General features: G+C 36.8%; 1 protein-coding gene across 4 annotated transcripts in view; it reads left to right on the top strand.

Moving 5' to 3' along the window:
• Nucleotides 1-18,627, top strand: part of SS3 (starch synthase 3) — a 94,444-nt gene extending 75,817 nt beyond the window's left edge. For 2 of the 4 annotated variants that reach the window (XM_011629300.3, XM_088859911.1), the window contains 7 exons: nt 2,240-2,410; nt 7,533-7,661; nt 16,469-16,651; nt 16,825-16,956; nt 17,067-17,178; nt 17,424-17,547; nt 18,145-18,627. In XM_011629300.3, coding sequence (XP_011627602.1) covers nt 2,240-2,410; nt 7,533-7,661; nt 16,469-16,651; nt 16,825-16,956; nt 17,067-17,178; nt 17,424-17,547; nt 18,145-18,277 — 984 coding nt within the window. In that variant the 3' untranslated portion in view covers nt 18,278-18,627. Of the gene's footprint in view, nt 1-2,239; nt 2,411-7,532; nt 7,662-7,770; nt 7,860-16,430; nt 16,652-16,824; nt 16,957-17,066; nt 17,179-17,423; nt 17,548-18,144 lie in introns of those variants that run through there. The other 2 variants (XM_088859908.1, XM_088859910.1) reach the window with 2 other exon arrangements.
• Nucleotides 18,628-18,930: the final 303 nt, after the last annotated feature.

The raw sequence follows: 18,930 nt of genomic DNA, 5'->3' as shown, positions 1-18,930 counted from the left end.
GCAGGTGGCACAACCGAGAAGGGTTTCCAGTGGATCATCCCTTGTTGAGGTCGGAGATATGCCCAAAGATCATGACTTCTGGGGCGAGTTGAGTGCCCTTAGTGTTGCTTTTTTTGATCCATTGGTACCAGTCCACTCTTAGTATTCCTTTAGTGTCATTTTTGACATATCGGTACCAATCCACTCTTAGTATATTTTATTTTGGTATTATAAATGTTTCTATGATTTTTTAAATATTTTTAGAATTTAAAAATATTATTTCTACTGTAATTTTCATTAAAAGGGTATTTCTGAAATTTTAGAACTTAAAATAACACATGTAGGACCAAGGATCCAGCCTCACATATGTGTCGTTTTTAAAAGTGCGGATCACGTGCACCCTAGGGACGACACCCTTTTTTCTTTTTTTTTTGGGTAAGTACCACGCCATATTTTTTGTTTAAAATTTGTTTTGGGCATGCCACTTTTTAACTAAAGAGGTGGCATGCCCAAAAAAAAAACTTAAAACAAAAAGGGCCATGCCTTGTTTTTAAAAACAAGAAAATGGGGCACGCCCCACTTCATTATTTTTATAGTTCAAATTTTAAATTAAGTTAAGTAATCTTATTCTAATTAGATTTGGTTTCCTATCTTTATGGGAAATCTAGAGACCTAGATAATCTTTAAGTTTGATTGTATTTTAAATTTAAATAGGAGATCTAGATAAAGTTTAAATTTGATTATATTTCAAATTTAAATGAGAGTTGGACTTGAGTCAAAGTGTAAGGGGATAAGGTTCTTATTTTTTTCACACAAAATCATGATGACTGATTTTGGGGATGGATGGCTCTAATTAAATCTCTCTCACCTCACAAATTTCTCATTTATCCTAAAGGTCTAACTTGAAACTGGATAAGGCAATGCTTGGAAGGAATACTATTCAAATTAAGAGATAGATTTGCTTTTATCTAAAAAACAAAAAAAAAATAAACCATTACTTCATTGTGCTGTGCTTGGGAGAGGCTTGACTACAAGGGTGTTGTGTTCATCACATCCTTCAGTGGTCACTTGAATAGTTGGTTATGGTTTCCCACTATTTGCTTGTGTACCTTGTCTACTTCAATAAACTAATTAACAAGCACTTAACATGTTTTTTTGTAGTGAAGTTCTATTTTATAAAAGCACAATCTTGATCTCTCTTTTGAGCTCCTCTGGCAACGCACTCTTTTAGAAAATATAGCTAGATCTAGTGATCTCTCTCCAAGAAAAACAATCATCCATATGAATTTAAATTGAAAAACAAAACCGATTTCAATTACTTTAATTTTCAGAGGTGATCCTCCCAAAGGTGCTTCCAATGCAAATCAAGGCCCCCAATTTTTCTGAATAGATCTTCAAATGTTCCAAATCAAAACCCCCAAGTTTGTTTTGGAGTTTTGATCTATTGATCCAAAGTTCTTGAGGTTCCCAGATAGACCCTGATGTGATATTCCAAATCTCACAAATCTGAGATTTTTATTGTTTTTCTGTTGAACCAAAGGTTTGGATTCTATAGAGGGCACAAAATTTAGGCCTACATACAAATCTTCACGGTTTTTGTGGGTTGGTTTGTGAAGAAATAGCAAGAAAGGGGTGTGGGTCAAATTCCATGCCCTTTTAATTTCTGACAATGTGTCGAACTCGGCAATTCCTACGGTCACCTTAGTCAGACAAAAAGCGAACTTACTGTTAGGATTCTGCCTGTTTAGTCACTAGTAGGCCCCCAGCATGTTGGCTTCCCTTGGAACTGGTTTCTGGTTGACTCGGCTGGGTCCGAGTTGGACACAGCAAGTTTTAAATCACTGCACCAGCTATTACGCTTTCTAGAATGCCATGTGCCTCCTAATCATGCTTAGGAGGAGTTGCGTTTAGTGGTCTTCTTCTAGAATCCAATCTTGGTTCAAACTTCAAAGTAGAGAGAGACAGAAACAGATTCATAATGGATTACTTGGCCAAGTTTGTAATACATTATAGAGATGGGTGCTTCCGGTGTTCTGAAGTCATTAATTTGTTTCTGGTGAGTTTAAATTATTTGCCGTGGACATACTACCTCCTGGACAAACTGTGTGTGAGGAAATCTGCTATCGATGAGTCCTCTTTATCCTCTTTATTAGCTCCTAGGCTCATAACAGTTATAAACATTTGTATTTTTTCATATATATCTCCTTTTGTAAGGTTTGTTGGATTGTTCTAATGAGTGGTTTTATTTCCAACTGCATAGGATATTGTACATTGCCACGACTGGTCAAGTGCACCTGTTTCATGGTTAATTAAGGACAATTACAAGCATTATGGTCTCAGCAATGCACGAGTTGTTTTCACAATTCATAACCTTGAGTTTGGCACCAATTTGATCAGCAAAGCGATGGCATATGCAGATAAGGCTACAACGGTGGGCACTTTAGTTATCCTTCAGGAACTATATGTCGAATCATTTGGTTTTGTTCCTTACTTCCATGTTCAGTTGTTAACTTACATTTGGCATTTGTTGCTCTTCTCATTTGCTATGAAGTTCAATTCTTTATTGACATACTTTCTATCAATCCAATTCAATGGAAGAAGCAATTTTCCTATTATGCTCCTGATGTGTTTAGTTGAATAATTTGGATCAATGTTGTTAAATTCAACTCGGAGACCTCTTAGTTTGGCTGGGGAAGAGAACCACAGTGTTTGGGCAATTTGGGAGAGGTTTTTGGTTATTTTAAAAATATATATATAGAAGGCTTCGAAATTTTGAATGTGAAATAGGTTTTTGGCTGAGGCAGCCCAATGGTCAAAGAATTTGGGCTAAGGAGGCCGAAATCAGCTCAAAGCAATCAAAGCCAGACCTGCTTCGGTGTGGAGGCTGTGAAGCCTCTTTGGCTGAAGTGAAGTGAATCTAACAGCATTAGTTTTGATGTTTAGTTTTGCTTTCCCTAGAGAAAACCAACAACTGGCTATCCCATTGGGCTTCAATAGTGGAAGCAGTGTGTACTTCGCAGTACAGTGATGCATAGTAAGTCCATGCATGACATACCTAAATAGATGAAAACAAAACATTATGTTGAATGGTATACTTAAAACATCTAAAGACGACTCTGATTGTAAAGAAGGCAGTAGGGCTAATGTTGGCCAATAAACAGTGGAACCGTAGTCTTAGTATGTAGATTACAGCCCCCCCCCCCCACCCCAAATAGCAAGTCACATGCACATATCACTATAGTACTGGGGGAACTCTCTATACACATGAACATATATTCCTCAGAAGGTTGCTTCCCAGAAATACAGCTATCATATGTACGTGTCGTGCAGAAGTTTGTTAAGGATTTGGCCCCCCACTCTCACAAGCCTACATACGCATATAGGAGGCCACGAAGATCTCCTTGCATGATAACAATGTCCTTGGGATCACTCACCCAACAACTTAGAACAGCAATAGAAATCATCAGGAAATGAGTTTAATAGGGAAAAAGGCTCAAGGTTCTAGAGTAGCTTAAATAAGAATCCCTTAGTATTGGAATCGATGTATTGAGTATGCTTAGCCATGGTTCACCTAGTATTGGAATTGAGATCTTCGACAGTCCTAAAGCTTGAACATGGGTTCCCTTGTTATTGAAATTGAGCATTGAGTGGTCTTAATCACGGTTCGCCATAGGTATTGGAATCAAGGCCGAGTAGCTTTAATACTAGATTTGCAGTTTACCGATGATCTAGACTGAATCAACAAAGTAAAAATACTTGATTTGTGTCACAAAACTTGGGGGAGAGAAAAACGAAAGAAGAAGAGAGATGAGAGAGGAGAGAGACATGTGAGAGAGAAAGAAGAGAGAGATATGAGAGAGGGAAGAGAGTGCCATGTGGTCTATTTGCCCCTCACGCACCTCTTAAAATCATATATGATATTGTTAAAATATGAAGGGACAAAACACACTGCCCATACAAATTACGAAGGACACTTAGGTCCTACAACTTAATTAACAAAGAACTTTGAACATTCCCCCTCAAGCTAGAGCAATTATGTCTTTGATGCCCAACTAGGAACAAATAGTTTGGAACATTTTACGACCAAGGCCTTCGGTGAAGACATGTAGTTGATCAGTTGATTTCACATATGGAGTAGACATCTGCTTACTAGCAACTTTTTTTTGGATAAAATGACAGTCTACGTCAATATGCTTGGTCCTTTCATGAAACACTAGGTTACAGGCTATATAAGGGGCAGCTTTATTATCGCAATGCATCTTCATAGGTTCAAGAACAGTAAACCCCAACTCTTGCATCAATGTTTTCAGCCACATCAATTCACATATAGTATGTGTCGTTACTTTATATTGAGCCTCTGCACTAGATCTAGCTACAAGATTTTCTTTCTTGCTTCTCCATGTTACAAGTTTCCATAAAAAATGTACAATAACATGTGGTAGACCGCCTATCAGCTGGTGAACCTGCCAAATCAATAAGTAAGAAACTTTCAATGGCTAAATGATTATTTGGCTTGTAAATCAAGCCTCAACCTGGGGATCCCTTCAAATACCCTAAAATTCTGCAAATGGCATCCGGTGAGGAATCCTCGGAGCATGCATAAACCAACTCACAACACTTACCAAAAAAGCAATATTGGGCCTGGTTATGGTCAAATAAATCAGCATGCCTACCAGCCTTATCTACCTTTCCAGATCCTCAAACAAATCCCCCTGATCAGCCAATACTTTTGCATTTGAATCCATAGGCGTATCCACTTGTCTAGCACCCAACATTCCAATTTCTCATCAACAAATCAGTCGTGTATTTTCTTTGAAATAAACTTGTATCATACTTTGATCTGGCCAATTCAATTCATAGAAAATATCGCATTGTCCTAAATCCTTCGTCTGAACGTATTGTTTTATTTGTCTCTTGAAATGATTTTCTTCTTCTTGATCATTGCATGTAACAACAATCTCATCAATATAGATAATTAAAACAATTATTCTAGAGTCTTATTTTTGAATAAATACTGAATGATATACATGACTATGTCGAAATCCATTTGTTATAACAATTTTTCTGAATTTTTCAAACAACACACCTGGGGATTGTTTCAAGCCATAAATGTCATGCTTACACACTTTATCCGACTCCCCCTGAGCAACAAACCCAGGTGGTTACTCTATGTATTCCTCTTGTAAATCAGCATGGAGGAAAGCATTCTTAGCATCAAGCTGCCACAACGCCATCCCTTGTTGGCAGCCAAAGATATAACCACTCTACTGAATTAAGTTTAGCAACAAGAGCAAATGTTTCAGAGTTGTCAATGCCAAAGTTTGTGTGTATCCCTTGGCTACCAATCTGGCTTTTAATCTTTCTACAGTGTCATCAGGTTGATATTTGACTGCATAAATCCATCAACACCCAACAGCCATTTTTCCATTTGGTAAATGAGTTTCCATGTATCATTTGAATGAATTGCATCCATCTCCTCCTCCATTGCTATCTTTCTAATATGAGAAAGTGCTTCTTGATGGGTCTTAGGAACAAAAATAGATGAAAGAGCTAAAGCAGAACTTTGATATGATGGAGACAAATTTTTAAAGGTAACAGAATGTGCAATCAAATGTTGAGAACAAGACTTAATACCTTTACAAATGGCAATAGGTACATCATTAAGAAGACGGAACTAGATCAGTAGATGAAGATGGTGATTGAGTGGTTGGTTGAGTTGGTGGGGGATGTCCTTCCTGCACTTTTCTTATGGGGAAACCTTTATAGGCTGCTCTTAAGAAACATCATGACTTGTAGATGTACTAGATTTTGTGGAGTAAGGTAACTAGGGTGAAGAAGAAATATCAAGAGGAACAGGAAGAAGAATCATGAAAGGCTAGGACTTTGAGACTTCTTCAAAAGTATTATTGAATTGAGATTGGATCTCTTTGTGAAACAATTAAAAAATGGAAAAAATCTGAGATCTGTCTTTTATTAAATATAACCATGTCATTCGTAAATAATCATCCATGAAAATTGTAAAATATTTATGATTACCCTAGCTGGCCCTATGTATCAAAATGAGCCGTTATAAACAGAACGTCTCCTTTTGTCAACTCTAGGACGAAATGACACCCTATGATGCTTTCCTAACTGGCAAGCTTCACACTCTTAAAGCCGAAACAGACTCTAAAGAACGGGCTAATAACTTCAAGTTATTGAGAGAAGGATGACCCAACGACAATTCCATAATAGAGGAGAATTAGCTAAGAGAAGAGCAGCACCAATCAGGTTATGATCCAAGTAGTACAAGCCTCCTTACTCATACCCGCCACCAATGCTCCTCTTCATCTTTATATTCTGAAAGACATAAAAGAAGGATGAAAGTTTACAATGCAATGAAAAAATTTGGTTAATTTCCTCAGAGAATGATAGTACAGATGACAAAGAAAGGGATGAAGTAGGCATTTTTGTACCTTGCCCCTGACGCATTGGACATCGATCCATCAGCCAAGGTGACAGAGGAGTTAGGAATAGGCATTTTTAGAGATACAAAAATAGAGGACTCACCAGAGGCTCCTGAGTCAATAACTCTGGGAGCAAGGTTTTTAGAGGCAAGAAGCACAGAAGCACATGAATTGGCAAGGGTGCCACCTTGGGTGAGAGAATCCAGTTACTATGTTTTTGTTAGAAATGTTACTAAAAAACTTAAGAAACTCCACATAATGGATTATAGTTTTAGAACTAGCTATGATATTACGTTAGAACTAGACAGAATAAATGTCAGATTTGGACGCAGAGAAATAGTTAATCTTTTTCTCAATGATTAGAATCAAGATTTATACCGTATTATACAAAGTACAAATAAAAGCTCCATGAAATAAACCGACAAAATTACCCTAAAACTAGTTGACTCGAATTACATAGGCTAAATACAAGTCTAATATGCATTTTAACACAGATTGACAAACACAAAATATTTCTTGTAATTTGAGAAGTCAAAGTGGTTTATTCATTGTTCTTACAGGAGTGTTTTGCCCGGATATATCCCTCCCGTGTTTGTCTGCTCTCTTTCTCAGGAATATTGTTGTCCTATATCTTTTACAAGTATTTGTGTCCTTTTTCAATGTTTTCTCTAAGCTAATAAATCAATATCATCAACATCATTATCATCATACAAGCCTTATTCTAACTATTTGGGATCAAACGAATCCTACAAATCCTTATCATCATCGATTACACAAATCCTATTCTATCATTTTGCTCTATCAAGGGCCATACTCCCAATCATAAGTCACTATACCTTTTCTCACTACTTCCATCCATGTTTTTGGGGCTTTCCCCTTGCCTTTTTAGAATCTTCCACTTGAACCAAATCACCCTCCTAACCGGAGTTGTTCGAAGGTAACAAATGCCAACTCTAAAGAATTAATCAAAGATTAACTTTCTCGACTGTCATTGTAAATTTAGTTAACTTATAGTATTTTCTTATGCCATAATCCTTGTACAAGGGGTGTAAATCCTTGCAGTAGTATCCAGTTCATCTCTGAAATTTCTGTTTGTATTTTATGCAGGTTTCGTTTACGTACTCAAAAGAAGTTTCAATGAATCCTGCCATTGCCCCTCACCTCCACAAGTTTCATGGTATTCTTAATGGGATAGATCCAGATATCTGGGATCCATTTAATGATCCTTTTATACCTGTAAGTTGAATTTTCCCATTTAAATTACATATTGCTCAGTCAATGCCTATGTAATTATATTATGATCAAAGATCAAGAAAAGTAATTGGGTATTTATACTTCTGAGCAGACATGTGAGGCCAGAGAGCATGTGATGGAGTTCTTTATCAAAAGCTAACCCAGATGCTGGAAATATTTAGAAGTGACGTTAACTCCATAGTAATGACAAGAGAAAAGTTTGGCGCATCTGTGATTTGTTTATTGAATGATGAATGTTTATTATTCATGATAAAGTTTGTCCACCCATACATGCAAACTTGAAATGTTTTTTACTGTAATGCAATCAACAAGTTTGTTCATCTATCAATATACACTTTTTTTTGTTTTTTGGCTAAGCTGACCATGTAAGCTTCTGTGCTAGTGAAACGGTTTTTGTTAAAAAAACAGAACAACAAGATTTTTGGTTCATAGCATGGTTCAAAAACTCAGATTTCAGACTTGAGTCAGCACACCTTAATTGGTCTCCAACTGACCAGGTGACATAGTGACCTGGCATATAAATATGTCTGTGTGTGTGAGTGTGTGTGAGAGAGAGGGAGAGAGAGGTCTTAATTTTTTTTGCAAACAAGTCATAAGCTGCCTAGCTATTCATATGCTTCATTGGATATTTGATTGTACTAATTTGACATAAACGTGAGTAGGGAAATTAACAGGAAAATCTTTTTTTATTTTCAAAACTTAAAAATAATCCCATATATTTTATACTTTGCACTAAAGTCCAACTGTTTTATAGTGGTTATTGTATTTTAATTTTATTTGTTTATTTATATCCAATTATGCTCGAATTTTGGGCATCCATACATCTCACCATAACAAACTTGTAAAAATATTTAAAAAATATAATTAAGTTAAATAAAAATGATCAAAAATTCAAAATACATTGACAAATTTTATAATTTTAGGGCTATTTTGGTAATTTTATTTTTAAAAATATTCTTTTGATATCTTTTACAAATGTGAGATGGTGAGTAATATTAACTACCCAAATTTGAGCTCGATCCAATGTATAGAAAAATAAAATAAAATTAAAGTACACTACATAATCTCATAAAGTGGTACTTGAACATAAAATGTAAACTTTGTAAAACTATTTTGTAATTTTTAAAATAAAACAGGATTTTTCCATAGATTTCCTAAGTAAATAAATGGATGACCTAAAAAATGTACTATTCATGTAGTATATATCAACAATATTGATACTTTGTACTTGCATTGTTTATGGGTGTAATTGTAATAATTTTCTATTCTTATGTCAATTAATCCTTCAGTGTACTCAATGTAATATCTCCTGTACATGAAGCGTATGAGTAAAATATTCTTAGCCCTAGTGAGTGTGTGTGTGTCTATACTATATAGAATGGGTCCACACAAATGTGGTTGGACGAGACGTATTCTCCATTCATAATGTCTCACTCTTCTTGACAAAATCCAAGTATGGTATCATAGCAGATATCGATCCCAAGGTTGACATGTTCTTACTCCTGATAAAGATCTTGTGAATCCTATTTCTCCATATTTGTTTTCTCTCCTTCATTCTAAAATTCTTTTCATTTCGTCTATTGTCTAAAATCCGATTCCACCCTTCTCTCTCAAATCCTATTTCTCTCTTTTTCAATCCCAAAAACTGGCGAATCTCAATGTCTTCTTCTCTTTCTCGGAAACCTGAATCTCAAAAAATTCCCAATCTCAAATCCACCCTATTTCACCATATCCCCTCTCTCTAGACCCTAACATCTCTCTCTAGAAAAAAGGGGAGGTTCTTCATGTACATCTCATCATCATCCAAGCCTTATCCCAATTATGTGCACCTCCAAGGAAAAACTCTCTCTCTCTCTCTCTCTCTCTCTCTCTCTCTCTCTCTCTCTCTCTCTCTCTCTCTCTCTCTCTCTCTCTCTCTCTCTCTCTCGCTCTCAAAAACCAAAAAAAATAAACCTAACCAAAATATCTCCGGCCAAAAACACAAAAAAGGGCGAAAACCTAGCAAAAATCCTCAAATAGAAAAAGAAAAAAAAAGCATCATCAAGGGTGGATCTTCCTCTGCTTCCTTCTCTATATTATTAACCTTGATTCCAAGATTTTTTTTTCTATGGAAATGCCAGATATCCCCTTCATTCACGGCCAAAATTCTCATGGCCGAACTTGATGGGACTAATCCGATGCCCTCCAAAATATATTCAAAAGAACATGTAGATGACAAAAGCATTCAAAAACCTATGTTGACTCCCAATCTAGCATCCACTACATGGAACTCTTTGGGGCAAACCTGAGTCTCTAGGATAGCCACCACTTTATTTCAAGAAATATTGCTTCAAGTCTTCGACTATGGCATGACGAAGTATTTGTGAGACACTCTTCATTCTTCATACTGACAAGCATCTATTGCAATTTCTTGTAACTATGAATGGTGTTACAACAAGTTTGGAGAGGATTTTTCCTCTATTGCTGAGTTTCTAAACAAGATCAAGTTCTTGTCTAATCACCTGGCAGCCATTGAAGACCCCAATCTTTGATCATGACAAGGTTATGTACAAGCTGGCAGTTTGGGAAACGAATAGCAAAACTTTGTTGCTTTGAGTATGACATGCGCACCAACCTTTGTCGAGTTGCGTCCCTTATTTCTACAACATGAATCAATGTTCATGTCTTCAAATGCACATTATAAGGACATGGTCAGCAATGAGGCGCTTGATATCTTTAATGTCTCCAATACCTTTGGACGTGGACTTGTGACAGAATGGATGTGGTTGGAGGAGGGATAAGCAACTTCAAAATACTCATGGTTATAGTATCAATGCTAGTGACAGACTTCTCCCTATGCCAATCCCCAGGTTGTGACCAATTCCATCTCCCTCTCTCAGATTCTAACTCTGCAGGAAAAGAAATCATATAGCACCGTTTTATCGATATAGGTTTGGTAACACCTTCAATATGTCTAACTCTTGTTCACAAAGCCAGGCTCCTCCTCCTCCTCAGTCTTCAACAAACTCATCACAGTTTACAAATAGTCATGTAAGACTATTTTTAAACTTGGATAATAAAGTAGGATTTTTTCATAAATTTCCTAAGTAAATAATTAGATGCCCCCCAAAAAATTGCACTATTCATGTATATATTAACAATATGAGACTTTGTACTTGTGCTATTCATGGGCATAACTGTAATATTTTTCTATTCTTATCATTATTAAGAATGTGTACTCATTGTATTCATGCCTCAACTTACCATGAATCCTGAATCGTAGATAGTGTACTCAAAGGATGGCATTTCATGTACCGCAATTAGCGTATCTTCTTCTTCTTAATTGATTATCGAAATTTGTAGCACTTTTAGGTTGTCAACATCTTTCGGATTGAGATTTACCCCTTCATATTCTTCTTCCTCTTGTTGCGATCTATTGAGCCAATCTTGTAACACTTCGTACATTATTTTGGGATGGCCTTCTTTGAATCTTTGAAATCTTTGATCCAATCACTCATATATTTGGTCTATATGCTCCATAACTAGATCTATAGATGTTTGTAAAAGCATCGTGTTTTATGGATCTCAAGGGTCTGATCTACTGGCCTGAACCACTGCCTCTGATACCAACTAATGTAGGGAAGATGGTGGAAATAAATGAATAAACTAAAAATAATAATATAGTGTTGAGAAAATGTACTCTCTCTCAAGATTTCCAAAGGAGTCCACCCCCAAAAATCTCTTCACAAGATCTAAAAACAATTTTTTTCTTTTCAAATTAACAAACTTCGTCAAAATGGACCTTCTTCCCGTTAAATACAAACTAAAAATAAAAATAAAAATAAAACACAAAAACTCTCTCTCACATGTTTTCTCTCTCTATCTTCTTCTCTTTATCTCACGTAACTCTCATCACTTCTTAATTGTTGGGAAGCTAATCTTTATCCGCTTTCCCCATTACCTCTTTTTAACATATCTTAATCACTTCATCTTTAAAATAAAATAAACTTTCCAATTCTACTCATCAAATCTCTACGACCAATAAAGGTACGAAATGACCCTAAAGAAAGCTAAAAACCCAAATAACACCAAATTTAGATTATAGAGAATATAAAAAATAAAAAATAAAAAACCCATTGCATCAAAAAGGTTGTGGTTGTAATGCAGGATTTATCTTGACCCATTTCAACATTCATGTGTGAGTATTCTTAGATGTGTTCGAGGCTACTATATCATGGATATATGGCAGTTTTCTATATGTACAAAATGTGATGCATGAGATGTCCAAAGGCATGGTTACTTGGCACACTAATCTCAATTTTTGTAGACTTAGGACTCTTCATCCAAGAGTCACAAACTTTCGTGAAATTAAAACCTATTGGTCTTCTCAATATACCATTGCTTGTATTGCTGCATCAAAGGGGTGTAGTGGACAATTAGAGAGCATGGAAGCTACTAAGTATGCCTATGCTAAAGCTCTGAAACATGGGTTTGGTTCTAATCTTTGTACTGGCATTCCACCCACATTTGTTCATTACAATAGTAGCAATCTCCTCTCAATGGAATAAATGCTCAATCTTGAGATGAGATTTCCTACAAAAATACTTCGAATGGATATCTCCATGGAGGTAGGATTGTAAGTGATTCAAGACTCTTCCCTCGTATAATCTTTCATGGTTCTAAACCAAGTTTTTTCTATCTCCTTGCTGTTTCTAGTGCATACTTGTGTTGGAACTCAAGGAATTTAGTCTTGGATATTCAAGTTCATTTTTTGAACGTTAAGTTGGGCCTAGATTTACAAATTTCTATTTGGGTTTCTTTTATTGTTTTTTTATGCTTGATTTGATTCATGGGGAGGTGCATGGTTATCTTGAGAATTGGCAAGATCGTGACATTATCAGTTGGAACTATCTGATAGGAGCTTGTGTTGTCCATGTCCATGGAGGTATTGCTTTAAGTTATGTTGTAGAACTCAATGTGTTAGGCCTGTAAATGGATAAGTTGGCTACTCTCCGCAATCTCGAGCATGCATAGCAAGCCCATGCTCTCAGACCGAGTTTAAGACCACAAATGGGTTTTGAATCAGCTAGTGGATAGTTACAAGACAATTTATATTTTATAGAGGCATTCAAGCTCTTTCCTGAACTGTTTCTTAACTTTATTAGGAGTTGTAATGAGCCTACCACTGGCTATGTGGTTGATGGCTATGTGAGAGCTAATGGTGATGTTGCTTTTGCTATCATTTTTATAGTGGTGTTTTCAGTGAGCTCAACACCATTGCTGAAATTTACATCAAAGAATTACCCATGATTTGTGTGATTGTGATGAGCGTGGGTTGAATAACACTAGTATCTCCACTGTATTAGAGGGGAGCAAAGCTGTTTCACCAGTGTAATCCACTACCTTCCTGCCATTCTTTATCCAACTTTTAGTAGTATACCTTTCTTCCTTGCATTCAATGAGAGCAATCATTTGGGCCTTAAGGCTGCAGTTGGAGTAACTACCCAAGTTCTTTACCAAGGTAGGGAAACCAGTAATGGCGAGCAGTCCCAAAATCAGAGTTGTAAAGCTGGGTGAAGCATTTGTACGTTAAATAATGTTTGTGACCAGACGCTAGCAGTTGATGCCTCTTCAAGGTCAATCTTTACAGCTCACAACTTAGCTGATTATTCACTTCATAAAAACTGAGGAGGCACTTGTGGCTTACAAAAATAGTGACCAGAGGAGCAGTCTCAAGAAGGCAATTGGTTTCTATACTTTGGTGGGCTGTAAAGCCCTTGCAATGGGAATTGGCACTTCATCTCTGGGGAGAAAACTCAACTCTAATCTCTCAATCAATAGCATGTTGACCAACATGAATGCTGAATCCAGGACCATCAAAAACATACACAAGTTGTTCGACCTCATGTCTCATACAGATAAGTTCTGCAAAGTCACTGGATTTCACCATCAATTAGAGGAAAGGCATTCTAAGAAGATTGCCGAAACTCAAAGCAAGTTCTTTTCCAATCCGGGGAGTATTTTGCAAATCGCATCAAGGGGCTGGCTGGAACAAGTTTTTATTTTTGAATTTGACATAGGGATGAGTCTGGAATTGCAATCTTTGTTAAGTTGGACACGTTGGGATTGTTTTATTTGTTGGTTTAAAGTCAAGGTAGAATAGAGTCTTGTAGATTCCCCATGTAGTCAATAAGTCAAAATAGAAGTAATGTCGTTTTGCGATCCCCTAAATTAAAGAGCCAATGAAGTAGAGTTCCTATGCATGGGAATTTGGTTGCATGAAAGGGGGTTTGCAACATGGGAACTTGGTTGCATGGAGGTTGCACACAAGCTGATTTTATTGTATGGAGAATAGGGTGTGTTGGTAGTTTAGTCGTTTTTCTATTTTGTGCATTTTTGGCCATTATCAAGTCCCACGAGTGAGTTCATAAATATTGAACATTGTTGTAACAGTTGTACTGTTGATGTTATTTTGATTAATGAAATTGAAAAAAATTATGTCCTAGTTTGTAGTGGATGAGAACCCCACTTTTTGTAGAGTAGTAGAGTGGTTAGGGCTGGAAAGACCCTTGTTCCTGTCCCTTTCTTGACGGTGACCAAGGAAGTTTTCCTCTTGTTGCTCAATTGGTTTGATCGATGGGTTGTCGCTGAATCGGTCTTGGATCTCTCCTTTCCGTGTGCCTGTTTTGCACCACTTGGTGTACACTCGAGGGAATTCTTCTAATAAAAAAGCTTGAAGAAAAAGAGTATAAGAAGGAGCGCATGAAATCTCCCTTGATCTAATTGGGGAGTGTGTCTCTCTTTATTAAGTACATATAATTGCATTGTACAATTATGCCCTTGACAATGATGGCTATGACAGCATGATACAAAACAAAATATAAAGCACCTTTTATAGCATCTTCCTCCGATCCTCTTATTGTCATTGCACAAATTGGCTAGGGACATAGAATTTCATATTTCCATGTTTGGTTATGCATGTTCTAGGACTTAACTTGGTCTCATGGAGTACTTGAAAGCAAAGTACCTTGGTTGGTTAAAGCAATAAGGGGGAATACTAGTCTATGGCAGCAATTATTGTTGAATTTTCTTCTATTCTTCATGTACTGACTGCCTTTAGTCAGAATATCTCTAGATCGTTGTTTTATTGTGATAACCATATTGCAATATCTATTTCTCCCAATCTAGGACATCATGGTAGACATAGCACATTGAGATTGATCAGCACTTTGTGAAAGAAAAATAAAGGATCAAGAAATTGAGGCCAAATTTCATTAGTATTGAATACCAAGCTGCATATATCGTCACCAAGTTGCTTAAACAAGTGAGGCTTTAGTGTCACAAAGCCAAGTTATCCATGTTAGAAACCATGGCATAGCATGTGGGGGGCTACTAGCAATATGATACTTTGTATTGTATTATACATGTGCATGTTATTAATATTTTTCAGTTTTTTATGTTTGTTATAATACTTGGTGTAATATCTCATGTACATGAAGGGTATAAGAGTAAAATAGTCTTAACTCTAGTGTGTGTGTGCTGCCTTCCTCTCTCCTATGGTATATAATATTTTATATGGGTCTGTATAAATTGCATGTGCAAGGTTCTAAACTTAACCACGATCATCCAATGTAAGCGATGGATTGCTGGGGTGCATTATTCCTCCACTCAAGGATGTTAAGTGGAGGAACAACACGGCATATGCCAGATGTCCCTTATCAACATGGGTGGACTGCGTATATGCTAAAGCTGTCTAGGAAACTTTCAGTGCACACATAGAATAGTTTCCTTATTTATATCTATTTGTTTGATTTTAGTTGTATCATATTAGCAGCATTTTGTCATGCTGGCACTTTGTACTGTGGCATCTCAAATCTCACCTGAAAATGCAGCAGTACGGTAGGCCAAAAACCTGCAAGTCAATCATCTCCATGGATCTGAAAAAAATTGATTCCAAGTCCTAAAATTGGTCCATCTTACAACAGCTTTTATGAACAGTCCATTTCAAGTCCTCACAGGTCCGGAAGATCTGTGGTCTTTTTTTTTTCTTTTTTGAGCTTGAACTTCCAATATAGTTGCATGCCATCACAAAGTTTTCCGACCCCAGATCTGGTCTTTCCTTGGGGGTTTTGAGGGTGCAGCCTTACCAAATTTCGTAAAACGCCTCATCCATCATTGTATAATGTATGAGTTTCATCTTTGTTTTGATATTTACAACTATCCAGATAGTATGCCGCTTCGCTATACATGTCATATCATGACAAAACGTGTTGCTCATGGTGTGCCTTTTTTGGATGACACAGAAGAATGTTGTGTTGCTATATCTTATATTCCACTTATGCAGGGAAGTGTCCCTTTTCAGTTGATTAGGATTATTAGTTTCTTCTCACAATCTTTCAGTAATGTCATATTTATCCTTTGACCGTCTACGGTATTTTGGCCCTATTGACCTACTCTACATGTGTATGGGATTTAAATATTCTTTTGATGCCTGCGATCAGACTATCATGTAGATAATCTTGTCTTTCTGCATTATGGTAATTTTTTGACAAGTCTAACTAATAAGATTTCTTTTAATCTATATTTGGAATAAAGGTTCTCATGACTGATGTTTGATTGATGCAGTAAGTCATATTTGAGAAGAACTTTTAAAATTGTTTGTGAAAAAATTGTATAATTGAACATTTAGTAGAAACAGTCATAATGCTTCTCTTTCTTGACATTGTAATCATTGGTCTCTTTCTTGACATTGTAATCATTGGTGATCCTAAGCTGACTATGCTTGGAACTAATGACACATGATATTCCAGATGTCTTACACTTCAGACAATGTTGTGGAAGGGAAAAGGGCTGCTAAGGATGCCTTACAGCAACTGCTTGGCTTAAAGAAATCTGATCACCCTTTAGTAGGTATCATTACCCGTTTGACTGTTCAGAAAGGTATTCACCTTATCAAACATGCTATTTGGCGAACCCTTGAACGTAATGGACAGGTAAATTTTATTCTGCCATGAAGCACACGGTAGAGTACATTCAACATTCTTCCTTCATTGATGATTGGATGACTTGAACCTACTGTTACATGAGACATTCTATGTATTGTGGTCCATGTGCCTGTGCCGGTGCCCTAATTCATGATTCCTATGGTGAATAATGTGGGTTACAGGTTGTTTTGCTTGGTTCAGCTCCAGATCCCCGCATACAAGGGGAATTTAGTGACTTAGCAAATCAGTTACATAACATTCATGGGGACCGTGCTCGCCTTTGTTTGACCTATGATGAACCTCTTTCTCACTTGGTAACTTCAAAATTTTAGAATTGCACATGTTCTATTAACATAAAGATGGCAACAGTTGTTTGACGACCTTAATGTAACACTCCGCTTTCTTATATATTGTATCATAATAGATTTATGCAGGTGCAGATTTCACTTTAGTTCCTTCACTTTTTGAACCATGTGGGTTAACTCAATTGGTAGCCATGCGTTATGGATCCATCCCCGTTGTTCGTAAGACAGGAGGTATACAGTTCTTACCTTTCAGTGCCCATTGTGCCTATTCTGGGACTGTTGGTTTTTCTTTTCTATGTTCTTTTTAAAGGTCTTTTATCATCAAAACAATGAGAGCAGATTTAATGGACCCTATAACATTATCTCATGAAAGCTAAAATTCCAACTTCTTGAGTATTAGGTTTGGTTTCGATTAGGGAAGATCTGCTTCTGGGTAAATCTACAAGCCTGAATTTATGATGACTTCTCTGTACCAGGACTTTATGATACTGTATTTGATGTTGACCATGACAAACAGCGAGCGCAAGTACAAGGTCTTGAACCTAATGGCTTCAATTTTGATGGAGCTGATTTTGCTGGGGTTGATTATGCTCTCAATAGGTCGGTGAATTTGATTGAATGGTATTCTTATGTCACTGCATAACTTTCACGGAAATTTTGTGATTTGTGTTTCAGAAGTTCATTTATAATAATGTACCCGTAAAAGGATCCCAAAACATAGCATGCATAGAGGCCCACATTTTCAATATATTATTCTTTTATATATATATATATATATATATATATATATATATATATATATATACACACACACACACGCAACGCCTATGGGCGAAAATGAATAGTGTTTTCGCCCATGGGCTCATCACCATCCGAAAAATCAGGCGGCGTGGATATAACGACCCCCACAGACCTAGCAAGTCCGTGGCAGTACCATCACGGACATGTTATGTCCGTGACGGTAAAAAAATCATGTGGAAGCATCATGGACGTTGCGCCGTCCGTTGCGGGTCCGTTCAATAAACCGCCGCAGACATAGCAAGTCCGTGGCGGGCCGAAATACTATTCATTTTCGCCTATAGACTTTTTTTAGAGTTTTCCATATATATATATATATATATATATATATATATATTTATATATATATATACTTCGACCGAAAGCATTTCCCTAACAAGTCTCCATCCTTATTTTCAGAGCAATTTCCATCTGGTATGAATCTCGTGATTGGTTTTACTCTCTTTGCAAGCGTGTGATGGAGCAAGATTGGTCTTGGAACCGTCCAGCCTTGGACTATATGGAGCTCTACCATGCAGCCCGTAAAGATTGACACCACGAAGTAGAAGACCTTGAGCATGGCAAGGCACGCATGTTCATATGTGTTTACTTGTACAGGGCATTCAATTTATTAAGAGTATTTCTTATGCATCGGCCAACTGATAAGAGTTGCTGTACCCCCATCATCAATTTAATAAAATGCTGGGTGTCTGCAAATTGTTTAAAGGAAGATTGAGGGAAGAAGGGAGATGAGAGATGCATAGGCATGCTTGCAGAACTGTGCAAATGAGAGAGGCATAGGCATGCTTGCAGAACTGTGCAAATTTTTCTTGCCATTCCATTTTATTTATTTTTTGTACAGAGCACTGAATAATAGTAATTGTCCAACTTGTTTGGTTGCTCGATTGGTGACTGAAATGCAGTTCGTTAGAGATGAGATGCAAAATGAGGCCTAGCCGCGCCAAAGAACATTAAATCCACCCTTAACCCTAGAAATCTTAAAAAACCTTGTCACTGAACTTTGGGCTAAAGTTTTAAGGCCAAAGCATGAAGTAGGGATAAGTATATTGTGAAGTAACGTTTAGAACTTAAATGACTTTGGAAACGAGTCTGGAAATGCGTTAAACGGATGTACGAGTGAAAAATTATATACCCTAGAAAAGCATATTGCAACAGAAAAAATAAAATAATTTGCTTATTTTGCAG

Source organism: Amborella trichopoda, chromosome 2 (genome assembly GCF_054954075.1).
Source record: "Amborella trichopoda isolate Santa Cruz 75 chromosome 2, AtrichopodaSantaCruz75HAP2 v2.0, whole genome shotgun sequence".
NCBI classification, from domain to species: Eukaryota; Viridiplantae; Streptophyta; class Magnoliopsida; order Amborellales; family Amborellaceae; genus Amborella; species Amborella trichopoda.
Note: the sequence above shows the minus strand (reverse complement) of the source record. Positions and strands in the feature narration are given on the sequence as shown.